At 40.8% G+C, this 20813-nt stretch overlaps 1 protein-coding gene across 2 annotated transcripts; it reads left to right on the top strand.

Moving 5' to 3' along the window:
• The first annotated feature begins 15243 nt into the window (after positions 1-15243).
• Positions 15244-18519, top strand: LOC143785794 (parvalbumin beta-like). 2 transcript variants are annotated; one of them, XM_077274929.1, is made up of 5 exons: positions 15244-15335; positions 15859-15922; positions 17339-17471; positions 17621-17730; positions 18095-18519. In XM_077274929.1, exons 2-5 carry the CDS (start codon positions 15868-15870, stop codon positions 18118-18120), a joined length of 324 nt encoding a protein of 107 aa, XP_077131044.1. In that variant the 5' UTR covers positions 15244-15335; positions 15859-15867; the 3' UTR covers positions 18121-18519. The 2 variants fall into 2 exon arrangements, with proteins under 2 accessions (XP_077131044.1, XP_077131043.1); XM_077274928.1 differs by having other exon boundaries at positions 15246-15335; positions 15856-15922.
• The last annotated feature ends 2294 nt before the right edge of the window (positions 18520-20813 follow it).

Raw genomic sequence — 20813 nt, 5'->3', positions numbered from 1 at the left:
CAATTTACAACTGCATCTAAGGGATTTGAGCTATTTTCAGTCACAGCAATCAGACTCACATTCCTGGTGTATTACACCACCGGCGGCACCCATGCCATATGGAGCACATTCAGCTCCAGAGCTCCCTCCATATAGTAGGTACAGTGCCAAGTAGGTCTCAATAACATTTGCACCTGCGTGGGTTCGGTGATGGTGTTGACCTTGTCCTGAACCGTTGAGGCTTGCTAATGGACGGAAAGAACCCATGTGATATAAAACTGTCCGTCTAAACCTGTATCCTGAACTTTGAGTCTGATTCTGTATCCTAAACCCTAGAACTTGTGCCTCGTGCCCTGAATGTGAGCCTCCTGAGCTCCCGCTGTTGAGGCAAATTCAGCTCTGCTGTCTTCCTGGAAACTCGAACTTGATCTATATCCCAAATGCAGAATCTGAGCCCCGGACCTGGGCCTCTATCCATTGCTGAACTGCATCGTGTATCTGAGTATATGCCCTGTAGACTGTGAGCCCTCGCGGGCAGGGTCCTCTCTCCTTCTGTACTTGTGTGTGCCTTGTTTTACTCATGTTTATTGTACTTGTCTATGTAAAGCACCATGGAATAAATGGCGCTATAAAAATGAAGAATTAATATGTCCTGCATCTAAATTGGAGTCTGAATATCCAAACTTTATCCTGCTTGCAAACTCATGTTTGCAGTTCCTGCTGTCGACCTGTTGAATATCAACGCCAGACCCGGAATGCCTTTTACAATCGCAGCCCTGCTGTTCCTGCCAGTCAACAGACCTGCAATTGCAATGTCATTTTGCAAATGCTTCTCTTGCAACCTCAGCTCTGCAGCTTCGGGACTACCTACCCGGTTCTGCTATTCCTAAATCACATTGTTTTATAATTGTGACCGATGTCAGTGTTACTCCAGCTTGACACCCTCCCTGACTCTGGTTTTCCTCTGCACCTGTCTCTGGTGGTTAGCTGTGGGACCCAGATGGTAACAGCTATATTTCAGCATGCCAGTGATGGTTAGCATTGTGGGCAGGGGGTGGACAAATTGCAAAATGCCCATGTGCACAGTATAACAAGCCACAGTGCTGTTGCAGTAACTCATCACAGATTACCCCCATTTTTCTAACAATACACCAGTAATTTTAAGTAATTATGACATTTTTAGCTGAGTTTCCAGCAAAGTTATTTTACCTCCATTGCAAATTATCAGGTTTATTATCAAAATGTAGAAACTTTCTGTTGTTTACAGACAAGAACAGTTTAAATCGTTGAACAAAACTAATATAACAAAAGATTTCTCCACACTCAGCATAAAATGCCGCCATTAATGATAAATGCTGCCTAGGAATTATTCCACCCCCGAATTTGATCCCTCATAACATTACAGGTTTGCAAATCATATGTTTTCTCAAACATCAAAGGGGTTGTCCGGCCTTAGGGTACGAGTCTGCAGTTACGCTATGCAAGGAAATGTCACAGTCAACAAACCCCTTAGCCAGTCTTAGTATTTGATGCGTTTTATCCCAAGCAGAGCTCATGTAACTAATGAAACCTTAAGAGGGGTTGTCCGACCTTAGGGTACAAGTCTGCAGTCATTCTATGTGACTGCAGACTTGTGTATCCTCACATCGCATGCACTGCGCACAGTGAGGATTCTCCGATGGTAGAGCTGGGGGTATGTGATATTCAAACATCACATGCCGACTAGACATGCATAGCCTAGCTCAGTGCAGATGTATTGAGCGAGGCTGGACACATCTAGTTGTAATGTGGCTAGAAGTATGCAAATCACATACTTGCGATCACATGACCATCCGTTCCCGGCACCAGAGAATCCTCACAGTGGGCACAATGTGAGGATTCACAAGTCTGAGGTCACATAAAGTGACTGAAGACTTTTTCTCCAAGGCCAGACAACTCCTTTAAAGACTCCATTAGTTACATCTGTTCCTCGTGGGATAAAACACATCAAATACCAAGACTGACTAGGGAGCTCGTTGACTCTGATGTTTAATTGCCTGTTAGAAGTATGGCAGGAGAGTGATCGAAAAAGTTAAGGGGAGAAATCATTGCCTTTCAAAAACAAGGAAAAGGATATAAAAGAAAGGAAGGCATTGGATGTTAGAGAGATAGTTGGACGTAGAGTTTGTAGAGTTGGCGCAAATCAATTTGTAGAACCTGGTCTAGCAACCAGTATGGTAATCTGATGCTGTGACATGGAAGACCTCAAAACCGCCTCCTACCTTCCGGCATCTGCTCTTCTTTTGATTAGCTGGCCTGGCGTAATGTCATCGTTGAAGCACATGTGATGTCACACCAGGCTGGCTAATTAAAACGAAGGAAGGAGAACGGAAGGCGATTGTCCTCAGGACTCGTGCCTGATGGTCACAGATTATTGACCTGGCCGATGGATCGGGTTCTGAAAATCGATGTGAACCAACTCAAGTTCAAAGTTAAAGAAATAATGGCTACACTGCCAGGCCATGGCAGATGAAGTAGACGTTACAGTAGATTCCTGAGGAGGTAGTGAGTCAAAAACTCTAGTGACTACAAAGATCCCAAGCATACCTCAACGTCCACCATAGCTTGGATTAGGAAGAAGTTCTGGAAGATTCTGGAGTGGCCATCATAGTTGCCTAACTTGAACCTCATAGAAAATCTTTGGTGGGATTTGGTGAAGCTGGTTGCAGTACACACAAGAATACTATTAAACGGAGGTCACTGCTCATAACAAACAGGCCAAGATTCTTGAAGAACACTGCCAGAACCTGGTGTATCAATAAAAAAATGTAAATAAAGAAGGTGCTTCCATAGGGTAACATATTCTTTTTGATATACAAATGCCCCCCACCACCCCCTGTGGCTTCCCTGCTTACCTTACTGGGTACAATACTATTGATCATGGAATAGATTAAATTCCAATACAGGCGCAGAATATCACTTAGCTGATTTTGAAATACAGCTTACCGGGCAAAAAAGGAAAGACATGGACAGACCACTGGATCAGTTGCTGTATTATCCTTCATTGATTACATGTTTCTTTAGCGTTCCACTCCCTTCTCCAGGCCAAGGGAGAAATAGGGAGCGGAGTACGCTCCAGAAACAACTAGTGAATGAAGTGAAATTCAGCAATTGATTCAATGGTGGGGCTTTACCATAGAAGTTGGCACAGAGAGAGAAATGCTCCAGCCCTTGAGCACCGAGGATGCGCCGGCCCGTGTTCGTGTACTCCTGCCGTGACCAGCGGGTACTGCAGAGAGAGAAGTGCAGCGCGCCCGGTAACTGACAGAGAGTGAGGTGCCATGCCCTTCATGACCGTGAGTACAGCGCCAGTGCCGAAAATAGAGAACCGGCTATTGGACAGACGTTTGCAGCCCACCTTAACATCAGATGCCTTCCTGCCTACAGAGGGCCTTGATCGTGCTGCGGCCTTGCTTGCTCTGGCCGCATATGTTCATGGACTAGGGGATCAGCTTAAGGTACTGGAGACTGACCGCTGCCGCCAGAAGACAGACCGCCGTTACGAGCTGAATCTTCTTGGACCAACACCGCGCCGGCCATTGACGATGCTACCCACCCTCCAAGTGATACCTGCATTCTGAAGAACTTCTGCCACTTTATGTATTTACCCTGTATATTTTCCACAATTGAACTGCTATTCCCCTGTTTAACCCTTCGCCTGCCTGCGAGGAGTTAACCCCTTGTTAAAATTAAAACTGTTACAATCTGTTAACCCTTGCTCTGCCTTCTGTCTGTCACTGCATCCCGCAACCTGCTTACAATAGAATGGCTGGTGGTGCAGAACTCCTGATTTTACCACGGGGAACAGCACTTACAGTACCGCTGCTTCCCAGGCGCCGGTACGTGTCACACTGATGACACACGGATGTCATCCATGTGTCATCCGTGTGCAGGTGTGCGGAACGTTTTGCGGCCCGTGCTGCTGTTAAAAAACGGAAATGTCAGCATATTTTGCCCACAGACACACAGTCCGTGGAAGCACACTGACATGTGCATAGACCCATTCACTTGGAGTATCTCCGGGACATGTGAAAACTGTCACCACACGTACCGAAGACACTGACGTGTGAAAGAGGCCTAAGGCTGTGTTTGCACAGTACATATTTGGTGCAGAATTTACATGGCTTTCCAAACTGAAAACCGCAGCATTTCTGCATCAGAAACACGCACATATCTACTGCACTTATTTATGCGTTTTTTTTGTTTTTTGCAGAAAAGCAGGCTTAGAGTGAATTTAAAAAACGCAACAAATGCCAATTTTAGCGCAGATTCCACTTGTACAATGATTTACTTCATTTTTTTAAATGCATCCTGTGGATCAGAATAAGTTAAACCTCATTCACTTTGCGGGTACCGTAAAATAACGCTGGTTTTCCGCATCAAGTACGCAACATGTGAATCCAGCCTGAGTGTTTAAGGCTTGGTCGACATGTTGGAAATGTGGAGCAAATTTTATATCAGGATTTCTCAACTAAAATCCACAGCTTTTCAGTACTTAAAACACATACATTTTTATTAACCGGTTTTCATGTGCGTTTTTTTTAATGCGGAAAAGCAACGTAAATCCCAACAAAATTGCACATTAAGGGTGTATTTTCAAAAGCAGAAATTGATATGCTGCAGATTTTAAAAAAAAGTAACAAAATCCAAATTCCGCAAGCAAAAAAAAAGACGCGGCGCGCTGATTAAGTTATAACTCATCCACTTTGCTGATCCTGTATATACTTACATGAGTCAAATCTACACGTAAAATGCGTACCAAATACTGTGCATATTCTAAAATGACTATTGTGGAGCTCTTCAGCGGCAGGTAGAGGTCTGTCATAAATCAAATGTTTGCAGCTGTCTCAGACAGGAGGTTCTTGGGCAGCACATTCTCCGCAGGGGGTAGACACCATGGAGAGACGAAGATCTGCTGGGGTAAGGGCTCATGTACAATGTGCAGGGATCCTGTTTGCTGAAAATATGGATCTGTGACCCAAGGCTTCCATTCGAGTCTGCCCATGTTATGCACCGTGCAAGCCAAAATTAATTTATAAGAAGGCAGTGACTAATCTTTCATGTTTCCCTGTACTGAATATATTTGGAGTCACAAAAAAGTATAGTAAAGGACCGTAGACGGAAGTGTAATACAGTTCTGTGCACAATACATATATTGGATGACTCTAAAGATCTACCACAATTAAAGAGGACCTGTCCCTTGCCATGAATACGGAATGGTGTAATTGCCGCCGTTCTCCAGAAGCCGGCGCTGTTTTTCTTTTCTTCCTACGCCTCTCCGTTCCTGAGATACAGCCCTCTCTTCCCTGTAAGTAAATATAGTCTTGTTAGCCAAGTGGGCGTGATCTTATATGAGAATCATGCCCATTTGACTGAAAAAAGACTAGATTTATCTACAGGGAAGAGAGGGCTGTATCTCAAGAATGGAGAGGAGCAGGAATAAAAGAAACATCGCCGGATTCAGGAAAATAGCGACATTTACACTTGGGGAAAAAATTACACGTTCATGGCAAGTGAAAGGTTTTCATTAAAGTGCACTCCCTTTGGGCATGAGAACACGTTAAGTGTCTTTTGGCAGAAAAAATGCTGCATCAAAAAAACATGGTTTTTTTTACACGCTGAAAGAATTGACAAGTTGCACACATGAAACTGCTGCAAATCTGCAGGGGAAAAAAGAAGCAACATGTGCATGAGACTTCAGCAATCTTTCAGGCAGGTACGGACCGCTCTTGCCAGCGGTTCTGCTGCTCTGTTTGACCTGATGTCGCAGGAAACTTTACCTTTGACCCGCGACGCTGCCGGGATAGCCAGATCCTGTAAACTAGCAGATGTCCTAAACTTGGTTCACCTGTAGGATGATGTATATCTAGGTCATACTCTCCACACACACAAATACAGCCCCCAGAGGAAGCCCACGCGAAACGCGTTGGTGCTACGGACATTCATACCAGGACATATATTTACATGGGTGAGCATTGTTACTTACAGTTGTGTCCAAAAGTTTACATACCCCGGCAAAATTTTTGCTTTCTTGGCCTTTTTTCAGAGAATATGAATGATAACACCAAAGCTTTTTCTCCACTCATGGTTAGTGGTTGGGTGAAGCCATTTATTGTCAAACTACTGTGTTTTCACTTTTTAAATCATAATGACAACCCAAAACATCCAAATGACCCTGATCAAAAGTTCACATACCCTGGTGATTGTGGCTTGATAACATGCACAGAAGTTCACACAAATGACTACTAAAGGTAACATCCTCACCTGTGACCTGTTTGCTTGTAATCAGTGTGCATGTATAAAAGCTGAGTGAGTTTCTGGGATCCAGACAGACTCGTGCATCTTTCATCCAGCCACTGACATTTCTGGATTGTGAGTCATGGGGAAAGCAGAAGAATTGTCAACGGATCTACGGGAAAAGGTAGTTGAACTGTATAAAACAGGAAAGGGATACAAAAAGATATCTAAGGAATTGATAATGCCACTCAGCAGCGTTCAAACTGTGATTAACAAGTGGAAAATCAGGGGCTCTGTAAAAACAAAACCACGGTCAAGTAGAAAAAGAAAAAATTTGTCCACAACTGCCAAGAAAATTGTTGAGGATGCAAAGAAAAACCCACAAATAACATCAGCTGAAATACAGGATTCTCTGAAAACTAGCGGTGTGGCTGTTTCAAGATGAACAATAAGGAGGCACTTGAAGAAAAATGGGCAGCATGGTTGGGTCGCCAGAAGAAAGCCATTACTGCGCAAATGCCACAAATTATCTCACCTACAATATGCAGAATAGCACAGAGACAAGCCTCAAAGCTTCTGGAACAAGGTAATTTGGAGTGATGAGACCACTGGGGCCCATTATACTGGATGAAGGGCTATGTGGGGATTACAGCTGGGAATCATACTGTGAGGGGAGTGTGGGTACAGTAGGGGCATCATATCATACGTATGGAAGAATTTACCGTAGGAGTACCTTACTGTGTTTGGAGGGCACTTTTGTTGGCAGCATACTTTATTTGTGTTATTCAAGGTTTTTTATCCTGTTAGTACATATGATAAATTATGCTATTGGGCCACATGCTTTTTACTGCTCTTAGTAACATATTACATGATTCCAATATTTTATTCTAAGATCTATTAATTAAAATATACTTTTTTTTGGTGGAACAACCTCTTTAAGTTTGTTGCCATATGAAAAAGTCCATTGTTATAATTTATAAGGAAATATGTCCTCAATTGTAGACTTTTTTTAACCCCTTCACCCCCAAGGGTGGTTTGCACGTTAATGACCGGGCCAATTTTTACAATTCTGACCACTGTCCCTTTATGAGGTTATAACTCTGGAACGCTTCAAAGGATCTTGGCGATTCTGACATTGTTTTCTCGTGACATATTGTACTTCATGATAGTGGTAAAATTTCTTTGATATTACCTGCGTTTATTTGCAAAAAAAATGGAAATTTGGCGAAAATTTTGAAAATTTTGCAATTTTCCAACTTTGAATTTTTATGCCTTAAATCACAGAGATATGTCACACAAAATACTTAATAAGTAACATTTCCCACATGTCTACTTTACATCAGCACAATTTTGGAACCAAAATTTTTTTTTGTTAGGGAGTTATAAGGGTTAAAAGTTGACCAGCAATTTCTCATTTTTACAACACCATTTTTTTTTAGGGACCACATCTCATTTGAAGTCATTTTGAGGGGTCTATATGATAGAAAATACCCAAATGTGACATCATTCTAAAAACTGCACCCCTCAAGGTGCTCAAAACCATATTCAAGAAGTTTATTAACCCTTCTGGTGCTTCACAGGAATTTTTGGAATGTTTAAATAAAAATGAACATTTAACTTTTTTTCACAAAAAATTTACTTCAGCTGCAATTTGTTTTATTTTACCAAGGGTAACAGGAGAAAATGGACCCCAAAAGTTGTTGTACAATTTGTCCTGAGTACGCCGATACCCCATATGTGGGGGTAAACCACTGTTTGGGTGCATGACAGAGCTCGGAAGCGAAGGAGCGCCATTTGACTTTTCAATGCAAAATTGACTGGAATTGAGATGGGACGCCATGTTGCGTTTGGGGAGCCCCTGATGTGCCTAAACATTGAAACCCCCCACAAGTGACACCATTTTGGAAAGTAGACCCCCTAAGGAACTTATCTAGAGGTGTGGTGAGCACTTTGACCCACCAAGTGCTTCACAGAAGTTTGTAATGCAGAACCGTAAAAATAAAAAATCATATTTTTTCACAAAAATTATCTTTTCACCCCCAATTTTTTATTTTCCCAAGGGTAAGAGAAGAAATTGGACCCCAAAAGTTGTTGTACAATTTGTCCTGAGTACGCTGATACCCCATATGTGGGGGTAAACCACTGTTTGGGCGCATGGGAGAGCTCGGAAGGGAAGTAGCACCGTTTGACTTTTCAATGCAAAATTGACAGGAATTGAGATGGGATGCCATGTTGCGTTTGGAGAGCCACTGATGTGCCTAAACATTGAAACCCCCCACAAGTGACACCATTTTGGAAAGTAGACCCCTAAGGAACTTATCTAGATGTGTTTTGAGTGCTTTGACCCACCAAGGGCTTCACAGAAGTTAATAATGCAGAGCCGTAAAAATAAAACAAAAATTTTTTCCCACAAAAATTATTTTTTTAGCCCCCAGTTTTGTATTTTCCCGAGGGTAGCAGGAGAAATTGGACCCCAAAATTTGTTGTCCAAGTTGTCCTGAGTGCGATGATACCCCATATGTGGGGGGGGAACCACCGTTTGGACGCATGGAAGGGCTCGGAAGTGAAGGAGCGCCATTTGGAATGCAGACTTAGATGGAATGGTCTGCAGGCGTCACATTGCGTTTGCAGAGCCCCTAATGTACCTAAACAGTAGAAATCCCCCACAAGTGCACCATGTTGGAAAGTAGACCCCCTAAGGAACTTATCTAGATGTGTGGTGAGCGCTTTGACCCACCAAGGGCTTCACAGAAGTTTATAATGCAGAGCCGTAAAAATAAAACTAAAATTTTTTCCCACAAAAATTATTTTTCAGCCCCCAGTTTTGTATTTTCCCGAGGGTAACAGGAGAAATTGCACCCCAAAATTTGTTGTCCAATTTGTCCTGAGTGCGCTGATACCCCATATGTGGGGGGAACCACCGTTTGGATGCATGGGAGGGCTCGGAAGGGAAGGAGCGCCATTTGGAATGCAGACTTAGATGGAATGGTCTGCAGGCGTCACATTGCGTTTGCAGAGCCCCTAATGTACCTAAACAGTAGAAGCCCCGCACAAGTGACCCCATTTTGGAAACTAGACCCCCCAAGGAACTTATCTAGATGTGTTGTAAGAACTTTGAACCCCCAAGTGTTTCACTACAGTTTATAACGCAGAGCCGTGAAAATAAAAAATCCTTTTTTTCCCACAAAAATTATTTTTTAGCCCCCAGTTTTGTATTTTCCCAGGGGTAACAGGAGAAATTGGACCCCAAAGGTTGTTGTCCTATTTGTCCTGAGTACGCTGATACCCCATATGTTGGGGTAAACCCCTGTTTGGGCACACGGGAGAGCTCGGAAGGGAAGGAGCACTGTTTTACTTTTTCAACGCAGAATTGGCTGGAATTGAGATGGGACGCCATTTCGCGTTTGGAGAGCCCCTGATGTGCCGAAACAGTGGAAACCCCCCAATTATAACTGAAACCCTAATCCAAACACACCCCTAACCCTAATCCCAACAGTAACCCTAACCACACCTCTAACCCTGACACACCCCTAACCCTAATCCCAACCCTATTCCCAACCGTAAATGTAATCTAAACCCTAACCGTAACTTTAGCCCCAACCCTAACCCTAACTTTAGCCCCAACCCTAACTGTAGCCCCAACCCTAGCCCTAACCCTAGCCCCAACCCTAGCCCTAACCCTAGCCCTAACCCTAGCCCTAATGGGAAAATGGAAATAAATACATTTTTTTTATTTTTCCCTAACTAAGGGGGTGATGAAGGGGGGTTTGATTTACTTTTATAGCGAGTTGTTTAGCGGATTTTTATGATTGGCAGCCGTCACACACTGAAAGACGCTTTTTATTGCAAAAAATATTTTTTGCGTTACCACATTTTGAGAGCTATAAATTTTCCATATTTTGGTCCACAGAGTCACGTGAGGTCTTGTTTTTTGCGGAACGAGTTGACGTTTTTATTGGTAACATTTTTGGGCACGTCACATTTTTTGATCGCTTTTTATTCCGATTTTTGTGAGGCAGAATGACCAAAAACCAGCTATTCATGAATTTCTTTTGGGGGAGGCGTTTATACCGTTCCGCGTTTGGTAAAATTGATAAAGCAGCTTTATTCTTCGGGTCAGTACGATTACAGCGATACCTCATTTATATTATTTTTTTATGTTTTGGCGCTTTTATACGATAAAAACTATTTTATGGAAAAAATAATTATTTTTGCATCGCTTTATTCTCAGGACTATAACTTTTTTATTTTTTTGCTGATGATGCTGTATGGCGGCTCGTTATTTGCAGGACAAGATGACGCTTTCAGCGGTACCATGTTTATTTATATCAGTCTTTTTGATCGCGTGTTATTCTACTTTTTGTTCGGCGGTATGATAATAAAGCGTTGTTTTTTGCCTCGTTTTCTTTTTTTCTTACGGTGTTTACTGAAGGGGTTAACTAGTGGGCCAGTTTTATAGGTCGGGTCGTTACGGACGCGGCGATACTAAATATGTGTACTTTTATTGTTTTTTTTTATTATTTAGATAAAGAAATGTATTTATGGGAATAATATATATATATTTTTTTCATTATTTTGGAATATTTATTTTTATTTTTTTTTTACACATTTGGAAATTTTTTTTTTTACTTTTTTACTTTGCCCCAGGGGGGGACAATACAGATCGGTGATCTGCCAGTTTGCATAGCACTCTGACAGATCACCGATCTGAGAGAAGTGCAGGCTGCTTCACAGTGCCTGCTCTGAGCAGGCTTCTGTGAAGCCACCTCCCTCCCTGCAGGACCCGGATCCGCGGCCATCTTGGATCCGGGTCTGGAGCAGGCAGGGAGGGAGGTAAGACCCTCGCAGCAACGCGATCACATCGCGTTGCTGCGGGGGGCTCAGGGAAGCCCGCAGGGAGCCCCCTCCCTGCGCGATGCTTCCCTGCACCGCCGGCACATCGCGATCATGTTTGATCGCGGTGTGCCGGGGGTTAATGTGCCGGGAGCGGTCCGTGACCGCTCCTGGCACATAGTGCCGGATGTCAGCTGTGATAGTCAGCTGACACCCGGCCGCGATCGGCCGCGCTCCCCCCGTGAGCGCCGCTGATCGCGCTGGACGTACTATCCCGTCCGTGGTCATGGGGGCCCACCCCACCTCGACGGGATAGTACGTCCGATGTCAGAAAGGGGTTAAATAAATGTCAAGGTTGGCCCGCGACTTTGTCCACGCTTTTAATTTTGCCACTCTGTGTATTTGAGCTTGACATCCCTGTTTTACAGGGTTTTTACATTCTTCAAAGTTATCACCTATCCAAATGGGTTCTGAAATCTTGTCGGAATGCATGTTTTTTGGAGTAAAAATCATTTTTGCATTTGGGTTTTATTACAATTTTTGCAGCCTTTTCCTCTGTGTTCCACTGTCTATTGCTTCAGCAAGAATGAACTAAGAACCTGTCAGTCTAAGAACCTGTCAGTCTGCCCAATCTGGAGAAGAGTTTCTAATTTATGATGATATAAAAGTTCAGCTCTCCTTTCGTGAGGTTTGTGGTCATAAATCGGCTGAGAGGAGCACCGTAAAATACAGATAAAAAAGTTACATACTTCTCTCAGAAGAGTTCATTGTTGGACTCTTAGTTAAAGAATCAATTCTCCTCCCATCAAAATATTTACCGTCTTACTATATTGCATTTATCATATTGTATATCACTGTGTACTTACAATTGCTCATTTTGCCCTTCTACCCAGACAATTCTTCTCTTTCCCATTAGGTCTATGACATCTTGTGATTAATAACGGAGTAGCTGAATCCTTCTAAGCTCTATGTAGAAACAGGAGGTCAAGTTTCTCTGTATGAGTCATTATCACTGCAAAAGTCTCTGGCAGGGGGGAGGAGGGAGCAGCTGGGTCAGGAGGTGAAGAGAGTGATGACTCATGTAAGAAAAAGAGACTTCCTGTTTCTACATACAGCAGAGAAAAGATAAGAATTAACTGGGTAGAAAGGCAAAATGAGCAATTGTAAGTACACAGTGCTGTATAATATGATGACTGCAATATATTAAGAGGATACAAACTTTGATGAGAGAAGGGCTTCTTTAATCTTATTCAACAAACAGGGAAACAAACAGAAGAATAATCCAAACAGTACAATATTTTTAATGATAAACAACTGCAAAAAATATTTTTAGTCCAAAATACATGTAAAGAAGTAAAAAAAAAAATTCCCTCAAGGGTGTCCATATTCTTTGAAAATGAGTAATCATTATGTCTCATTCCTCAACTAATTTGTAGTTATTACAGAAGCACTCCTGCTCCTCCTCCCATCGAAGTAATATAATATATTGTAGTCATCATATTATATAGTACTGTGTACTTACAATTGCTCATTTTGCCTTTCTACCCAGATAATTCTTCTCTTTTCTCTGTTCTATGTAGAAACAGGAATTCTCTTGTCCCTTCATGTATCACCACCCTCTTCAACTCCTGACCCAGCTGTTCCCTGCCAGGGACTTTTGCAGGGAAAAGAGACTTCCTGTTTTATGCATAGAATAGAGAAAAGAGAAGTATCTGGGTAGAAAAGCAAAATGAGCAATTGTAAGTACACAGTGCTATATAATGTGACGATTGCAATATATTAAGATAGTAAAAATGTTGATGGGAGGAGAACGAGAAGGAGGAGGATGAGGCGGAAGATGGGCTTCTTTAAATTTGCACCTTCCAACAGAAAGTAAATAGGACTGAGTAGCACAGCGCTGTACTTTTAATAGTGGCTGTGCCCGGTATTACAACTCAATTCAAGTGAATGCAATACAAGGTACAACCACAGTGATGTGGGGCACAGGCTGTAGATTCCTTTTGGCCCCTTCAATCAGCTGATAGGCAGCTCAGACTGTGATATTTCTCCTTTCCTAAGCTTTGGTCAGCATTTTGCTAGTACCGGAGAACCACCTTAAATATCGCCTACTTGGTCAATAGTACTGTCTGCAGATTGTGATCACTCACATCAGCCCTGAGATGGGCTCTCTATCAAATCCCCCGAGACACATATTAAGTCCAGACTATAGGAAGTGGTCTCTGCTACCTAGGTGCTTCCACCTTTAGCTCCGATCAGAAGATACAAAATTTAAAGGCTTAACTTAAAATGTTCACACATTGCATTTTTTTAGCATTTTTCATCTGCGTTTTACAGTGCCAGCAAACTCTATGAGATTTCAGGAATCTCGTGCACACAGCTTGTTTTTTTTTTGTCCTCAGTATTTTGTGCAAAACCTTGGTTTTTGCCAAATGAAGCATGTCACTGCTTTCAGCGTTTTTCACCCATGGGTGGTGCAAAAAATGCTGCAAAAATGCAGGTATCAGTTTTTGCTGCGTTTTTGGTGCCAAAAACCTGATGAAGTAGAATCAGATATTTTTTTTTATGCATTAAGCTTTATCAGCATGTACAAAATACAAATGTACCCTGATAAAAACGCTGCAAAAAAACCAACAAAAACTAAGAAAAAAACCTGCTTTTTGAGACAAGTTTCTTACTACCAAGAGAGCAGATTTTGCCTGCGGAAAAAAAAACGCATCAAATATGCAATGTGTGAACATAGTCTACTAAAGAATTAATTATTATCCATTTGCCATCTTAGGGCATGTGCGCACGTTGAGTATTTGCTTGCAGAAATTTTGGCATCTCTTGGCAGGAAAAACGCTGCGGAAAATCTGCAGTGTTTTTGTTGCGTTTTTGGCATATGTCTTTTTTTCCTGTGCATTTAATGGGTCAAAAAACGCAAAAAGAATTGACATTCTGCGGATTTATATGCACGATGCAAGATACTGATCAGGATTCTCATTGACTTTGCTGACATAAGGATTCCTTAGCACTTTTGGGACGAGAAAAAAAAATGCCCAAAAAATGCATAAAAAACGCACCGTGTGCACACAGCCTTATGGAAGGAATCGGAGATAAAGAGCCGCCAGACGCCTCTTATCTCCAAGTTCTACTAACGATCAGCAATGGATAAAAATACAAAGAGTCAATCCTTGATCTAATTTTTTTTTTTTCAAATGTAATTTTTCACCCACATTTTTAACCCCTTCCTGCTACTTCCAAACTATAATCCGCAAGCAAGTTACGCCTGTTAACAGTTTGCTAAGAGCTGCAGTTTTGCAACAGCGGATTTGTGCGGATTTATACGCACCGCAAATCCTGAGATCAAAGATACTGATCAGGATTCTCGTTGACTTTGCTGACATAAGGATTCCTTAGCACTTTTGGGACGGGAAAAAAAAAATGCCCAAAAAATGCATAACAAATGCACAGTGTGCACACAGCCTTATTGGACGGAATCGGAGATAAGGAGCCGCAAGACGCCTCTTATCTCCAAGTTCTACTAACGATCAGCAATGGATAAAAAAAATCCAACGAGTCAATCCTTGATCTAATTTTTTTTTTTCAAACTTAATTTTTCGCCCACATTTTTAACCCCTTCCTGCTACTTCCAAACTATAATCTGCGAGCAAGTTACGCCTGTTAAGAGTTTGCTAAGAGCTGCAGTTTTGCAACAGCTGAAGTTCTACAGGGTATTAAATAGCACTGCAGACCCCTAACTGGGGGCCGATGTTTTATTAATGTAAATTGTATTAAAGGAGCAATGATCCTTCAAGCTGCGAGAAGCGAAGGTGCTAAACTTATACCTTGCCGTAAATACATCACCGAACATCCAAGAAACTTAAGACAGCCCTGATTAGGTCATGCAAGGCTCGGTGCGGTGGGATCTCGTCACTTATTTTGCTTCACCTACAATATTTTATGAATTCTTATGCACTTGGATATTGTGCAACGTGAAGACCATGAAAGGAGAGCGTTCCAGCCCTTCTCATTCTCATAGAAGATCCTTGACCAAACCATCATTTAAATTCCAAGTGGGGTATAAATAACCAAGTCATTAGCCAGCAGGTTTTACAGCCCCAGCTTAGGAAGAATTGCTCGGTGACAGGGTCTTCTATGCTACTGTATATGGTCTGAGGGTGGTGTTTGGAGGGTATATAAGTGGTCTCCCCGAAGGGGACAAGCACAAGTCACAGATTTCCTCCACCGGAAAAAGTTACCCAAAGGTGAGTTACACGCTCTCCGCTCTCTCAATCTCTGGGATTCTATCTTGCTCCAACTTGGAAGAACAGAAGAATTGCTACCGAAAACGAAAAAAAAAAGACTATTTCCTTATTTCCAATATTGACCTACAAGGATCAGACTGGAAGGAGATTTCCTAATTTCCTATGATTTTTTTGGGACTACAGTTATTGCAAAGGAATAACTTTTTTTTTCTTATGGGCAACATCACTGGTTACTTGCAAGTCTCATCACCAACCTGGATTGTTTCCTCGTGTCTTATCCAAAGCGAAACTTGTGTTGTTCAATGTTTCAGGTCTTAGCGTAAATATTGTTTGTTGCACTGATACTTTGCTGCAGATTGCTGACTGTAATGCTATGGATACAATGTAACGTGCTCATATTCACAAGTGTGGTACTGCACCCACCAATGATAGTTTTGTGCATCTGCTAAGCTATTTTATTCCTTATGTTGCAGCTGTACCGGCAAGGCTCCAAATGTCTAACCCGTCATTTATCTCTTAGCAGATATAGAAGATGGCTTTTGCAGGTATCCTCAGTGACGCTGACATCTCAGCTGCCATCGCTGAAGGTACTGTACTATCTGTCATCAGCACCGGCGTCTATCATCACTCCTCATCTCACCAGATAGCACAGCTAGGACACTAGGGTCAAGTGACAGCGCCTCCTGCTGGAGGAGAGGGGAACTGCTAGCATACGCTGCAAGGGCTGCCTGAGCTTTAAAGGAGTGGGCAGTAGGAAACACATTTACTTTACTCCATGGCCAATGTCTAATATGCTGAAGAGCAAAACTAACCAACGTGCATAGGAAAAGCTTATTAGTCTTCTCGGTTTTGTAAAAAAGTATTTATAAATATTTTTACAATTAACATTACAGTTAATAGAAGGACATTTTAGATACAAATCACATGCACTAGTGTGTCTATCAATATATATATTGTTCATATATCTTATATCTATCTCACATAAATCCATTTTCTTTCTATATTTATCTTATGTCTGTTTATCTAACATACACTATTCTCTATTTCATATCTTTCTATTCCTTCTATCTATCTTATGTCTATATATCTAATATATATCATTTTTATCTATCTCATATTTATGTAGAAAAAATATACATAATATATATCTATTAATATATCTATCATTCATCTATCTTATGTCTATTTATCTAATATATATTTTTCTCTATTTCATATATTTCTATTCCTTCTATCTATCTTATGTCTATTTATGTAATATATATCATTTTTATCTATCTCATATTTATATAGAAATATTATACATAATATATATCTATTAATATATCTATCTATCATTCATTTATCTTATGTCTAATTATCTAATATATATTTTTATCCAACTCATATCTATCTGGAATAAAATAGACATATCTTTCTTTCTATCCAACTATTAATCTATATATTATCCTACTACCCTTCATTCATCCATCTTATGTCTTTCTATCTAATATATATCTTTTTTATCTATCTCATATCTATCTACCTATCTATCTAGAATAAAATATACTTTATCTATCTATCATCAATCTAGCTCATATCTATCTATCTATCTATCTATCTATCTATCTATCTATCGTTCATCTTTCTATCTATCATCTATCTTATGTCTATTTATCTAATATATATTTTTTATCCATCTATGTCTCTATCTATCTATCATCTATCTATCTATCTATCTATCTATCTATCTATCTATCTATCTATCATCTATCTATCTATCTATTATCTATCTATTATCTATCTATCTATTATCTATCTATCTATCTATCTATCTATCTATCTATCTATCTATCTATCTATTATCTATCTATCTATCTATCTATCTATCTATCTATCTATCTATCTATCTATCTATCATCTCCTATCTAATGTCTATTTATCTAATATATATTTTTTATCCATCTATGTCTCTATCTATCTACAATCTATCAATCTAAACTCCCTAATGATTTCCTTTTCAGCCAAGGACAACTTCAACTACAAAACTTTCTTTGCCAAATCTGGTCTGAGCAGCAAGTCCCAGGCTGAAGTCAAGAAAGTCTTTGAAATCCTGGACCAGGACAAGAGCGGATACATTGAGGAAGATGAGCTGAAGTGAGTAACGACTTAACCACCAATGGGATAACCTGGAGGGAGGGAAAGATAAAAGCCTGACCGAGCTATTAATGAAATCTCAGGGGTCTATGTGTTTGGGTCTATAGCGTTCCTCTGCTACATTGTGACTCTCCCTTTCCCATATCTAGACTGTTCCTGAAGAACTTCAGTGCTGGCGCCAGAGAACTCACCGACTCCGAAACAAAGAACTTCCTGTCCGCTGGTGACTCAGATGGTGACGGCAAAATTGGAGTGGAAGGTGAATATGGAAAAGTCTATTTTATATGTGTAATATGGATTTTTATCTGATTTATAATGGAGTCTTTGATAGTACAGCATTGTATAGTTGATCCCCATAGTCCTTCAATTAAAAAAAAAAAACTATCAGTCTCTAGTTGCAGCTTTGTGATATTTCAGGACACTAATAAACATAAGCTATAACTTATAAGGTAACACCTAAAGGGGTTTGTCATTTATGGAAATCCATACTTCCAAAAAATTTTTAAAAGTAAAGACTAAAATAATGCAGAATAATGTTGAATAAGCAGAAGCTTCTAATGATACCAATGACAAATTTTAGAAATTATCCTTTCATTAATATTATTTTTTTCTCACTTTTTCAGAGTTCCAAGCTTTGGTCAAGGCTTAAAGTGATACTCCTAACGGATGATGATAGAAATATTACCTCCCCCCTTTTACTTTGTTAAACTGAAATGTTGATGGAACCCGGTCATCAAAATCAGAGATTGCCCCATTGAAGGGGGGAAGGCTTCTGCTCCAAGATCTACAAGCAAAAGTCATCTCCTCGATTAGCGCCGTCTACAATGTCCTCTTCATCCGCTAACATGGGGATCCTGAGCTTCCACAACTAGCAGTTTAATGCCTCAGCCTATTTATTTATATTTTTTTTATATTGATAATGCATTGCCGGCTGTTTCTGCTATTACACCTTTTGTAAATTCACACACTGACGATACCAAACGATGATGTGTTAAAGTAACAAGAACGATGAAAACACAATGCTATCAATAAAAATCATGTTTTGGAATCAGTTTGGATTGGATTTCATTTCGGGGTGCAATTATCGAAGCCTGAAAATGGCAACAGGGTGTCCAATAGCATTGCTAAAATAGCAGATCCATGGGATATTACTATGGTCGAGTCATTTCTTTAGGGGCAGTAAAATAATAATAGCAATCGTGCTCTGGCTCTGGTGTCAAGGTCTAAAAGCTTCTCCATCTCCATCGGTGCTATCGGCCAAACAATCATTGGGTAAAGCCCCTCCAAACATAATAGATAGCTGTCAGCCAAATAATCATTGGGTAAAGATCCCCCAAACATAATAGATAGGTGTTAGCCAAATAATCATTGGGTAAAGCCCCTCCAAACATAATAGAAGGCTGTCAGCCACATAACCATTGGGTAAAGCCCCTCCAAACATAATAGATAGCTGTCAGCCAAACAATCATTGGGTAAAACCCCTCCAAACATAATAGATAGCTGTCAGCCAAATAATCATTGGGTAAAGATCCCCCAAACATAATAGATAGCTGTCAGCCAAACAATCATTGGGTAAAGCCCCTCCAAACATAATAGATAGCTGTCAGCCACATAACCATTGGGTAAAGCCCCTCCAAACATAATAGATAGGTGTTAGCCAAATAATCATTGGGTAAAGCCCCTCCAAACATAATAGATAGCTGTCAGCCAAATAATCATTGGGTAAAGCCCCTCCAAACATAATAGATAGCTGTCGGTCAAAGAATCATTGGGTAAAGCCCCTCAAAACATAATAGAAGGCTGTCAGCCACATAACCATTGGGTAAAGCCCTCCAAACATAATAGATAGCTGTCAGCCAAAAAATCATTGGGTAAAGCCCCTCAAAACATAATAGATAGCTGTCGGCCAAAAAATCATTGGGTAAAGCCCCTCAAAACATAATAGATAGGTGTTAGCCAAATAATCATTGGGTAAAGCCCCTCCAAACATAATAGATAGGTGTTAGCCAAATAATCATTGGGTAAAGCCCCTCCAAACATAATAGAAGGCTGTCAGCCACATAACCATTGGGTAAAGCCCTCCAAACATAATAGATAGCTGTCAGCCAAATAATCATTGGGTAAAGCCCCCCCAAACATAATAGACAGCTGTCAGCCACATAATCATTGGGTAAAGTCCCTCCAAACATAATAGATAGCTGTCGGCCAAACAATCATTGGGTAAAGTCCCTCCAAACATAATAGATAGCTGTCGGCCAATCAATCATTCGGTGGACAGCTATATCTCCCGAGTCACCCATATAGAGGGACGTTAGGCAGAGCACTCAAGTGTTCTCTATGAGATTGATTACTCTGGGAGGACTTCTCTCCGGGGAACAAAAGGGTAGGAAACTCAATGTGTTGGATCCTTCTCTTCCCTGACATCATCTGTCAAGGTAAAGTTGCCAGGACCCTATACACATTGGACTGTGAGCCAATCCTGTCCAAGTCGATGGGTTCTGCTGATATTAGTCTAATGTGTATTGGTGCCCTAAGTCTACAGCAATTTCATAAGTAGCACTTAGTAAATAGGGGCGGCCCTGGACCTCCGAGTTATGCCTCTGGCTCTGTGTATCAGTGGTCTCCAACCTTTTGGGTCCTGAGCTTTTTCTAACCTACATTTCTCATCCTTCACTAACAGTCGCCCGATTTTCAGCATGGTCTGACATAAGATAGCTGGTGCTGTCTTACTTTGTGTGTTTTGCAAGGCGAGGAGACCTTGTATGTGCTGCTCAGACCCTGCTCGAGTCGATCTGATTTTCCCATCCTTGTTATGTTACTCTATGGCCGGCTGCAGACAAGCCAACTAAAAAAATAATCCGAATTTCATCCAGAAAATTAATAGAAAAATAAAGATTTTTAACTCATTTTTGTCCAATTTTCATCCGTGTATCCTTTTTTTTTAACATCGTGTGCCATCCATTTTCATACATCTACATTAAAAAATGTACATAATCAAATACAGTTTCCTAATGTTAATAATACAAATGTGTCCTTAACATATCAGACGGCACACCAATTATCTATATTTTTTTTAGGCCCACATAGAATGGAAGAGTCTCTTCTGATGCGCAGTAAAATAGTGAATGCGGCATTTTTTTTTCTCATAGAGAGTCGATCCGAGAGTAAAATCGTTCATCTCATGGGTCATATCATGGGTCAGTGTGCTATTCAATCCAAAACTGGACAGCGTTCATCCGATTTATACGTTCATCTACATGAGCCCTTAGGCCGAGTTCACATAGAGGTTTTAGTAGTATTTTGGACACGGAATCAATGCCAAAAATCTAAAAAAAAAAAATG

This window comes from Ranitomeya variabilis, chromosome 7, assembly GCF_051348905.1.
Source record: "Ranitomeya variabilis isolate aRanVar5 chromosome 7, aRanVar5.hap1, whole genome shotgun sequence".
NCBI lineage: Eukaryota > Metazoa > Chordata > Amphibia > Anura > Dendrobatidae > Ranitomeya > Ranitomeya variabilis.
The sequence above is the reverse complement of the archived record's forward strand: the minus strand, read 5'-3'. Positions and strand labels throughout refer to the sequence as shown.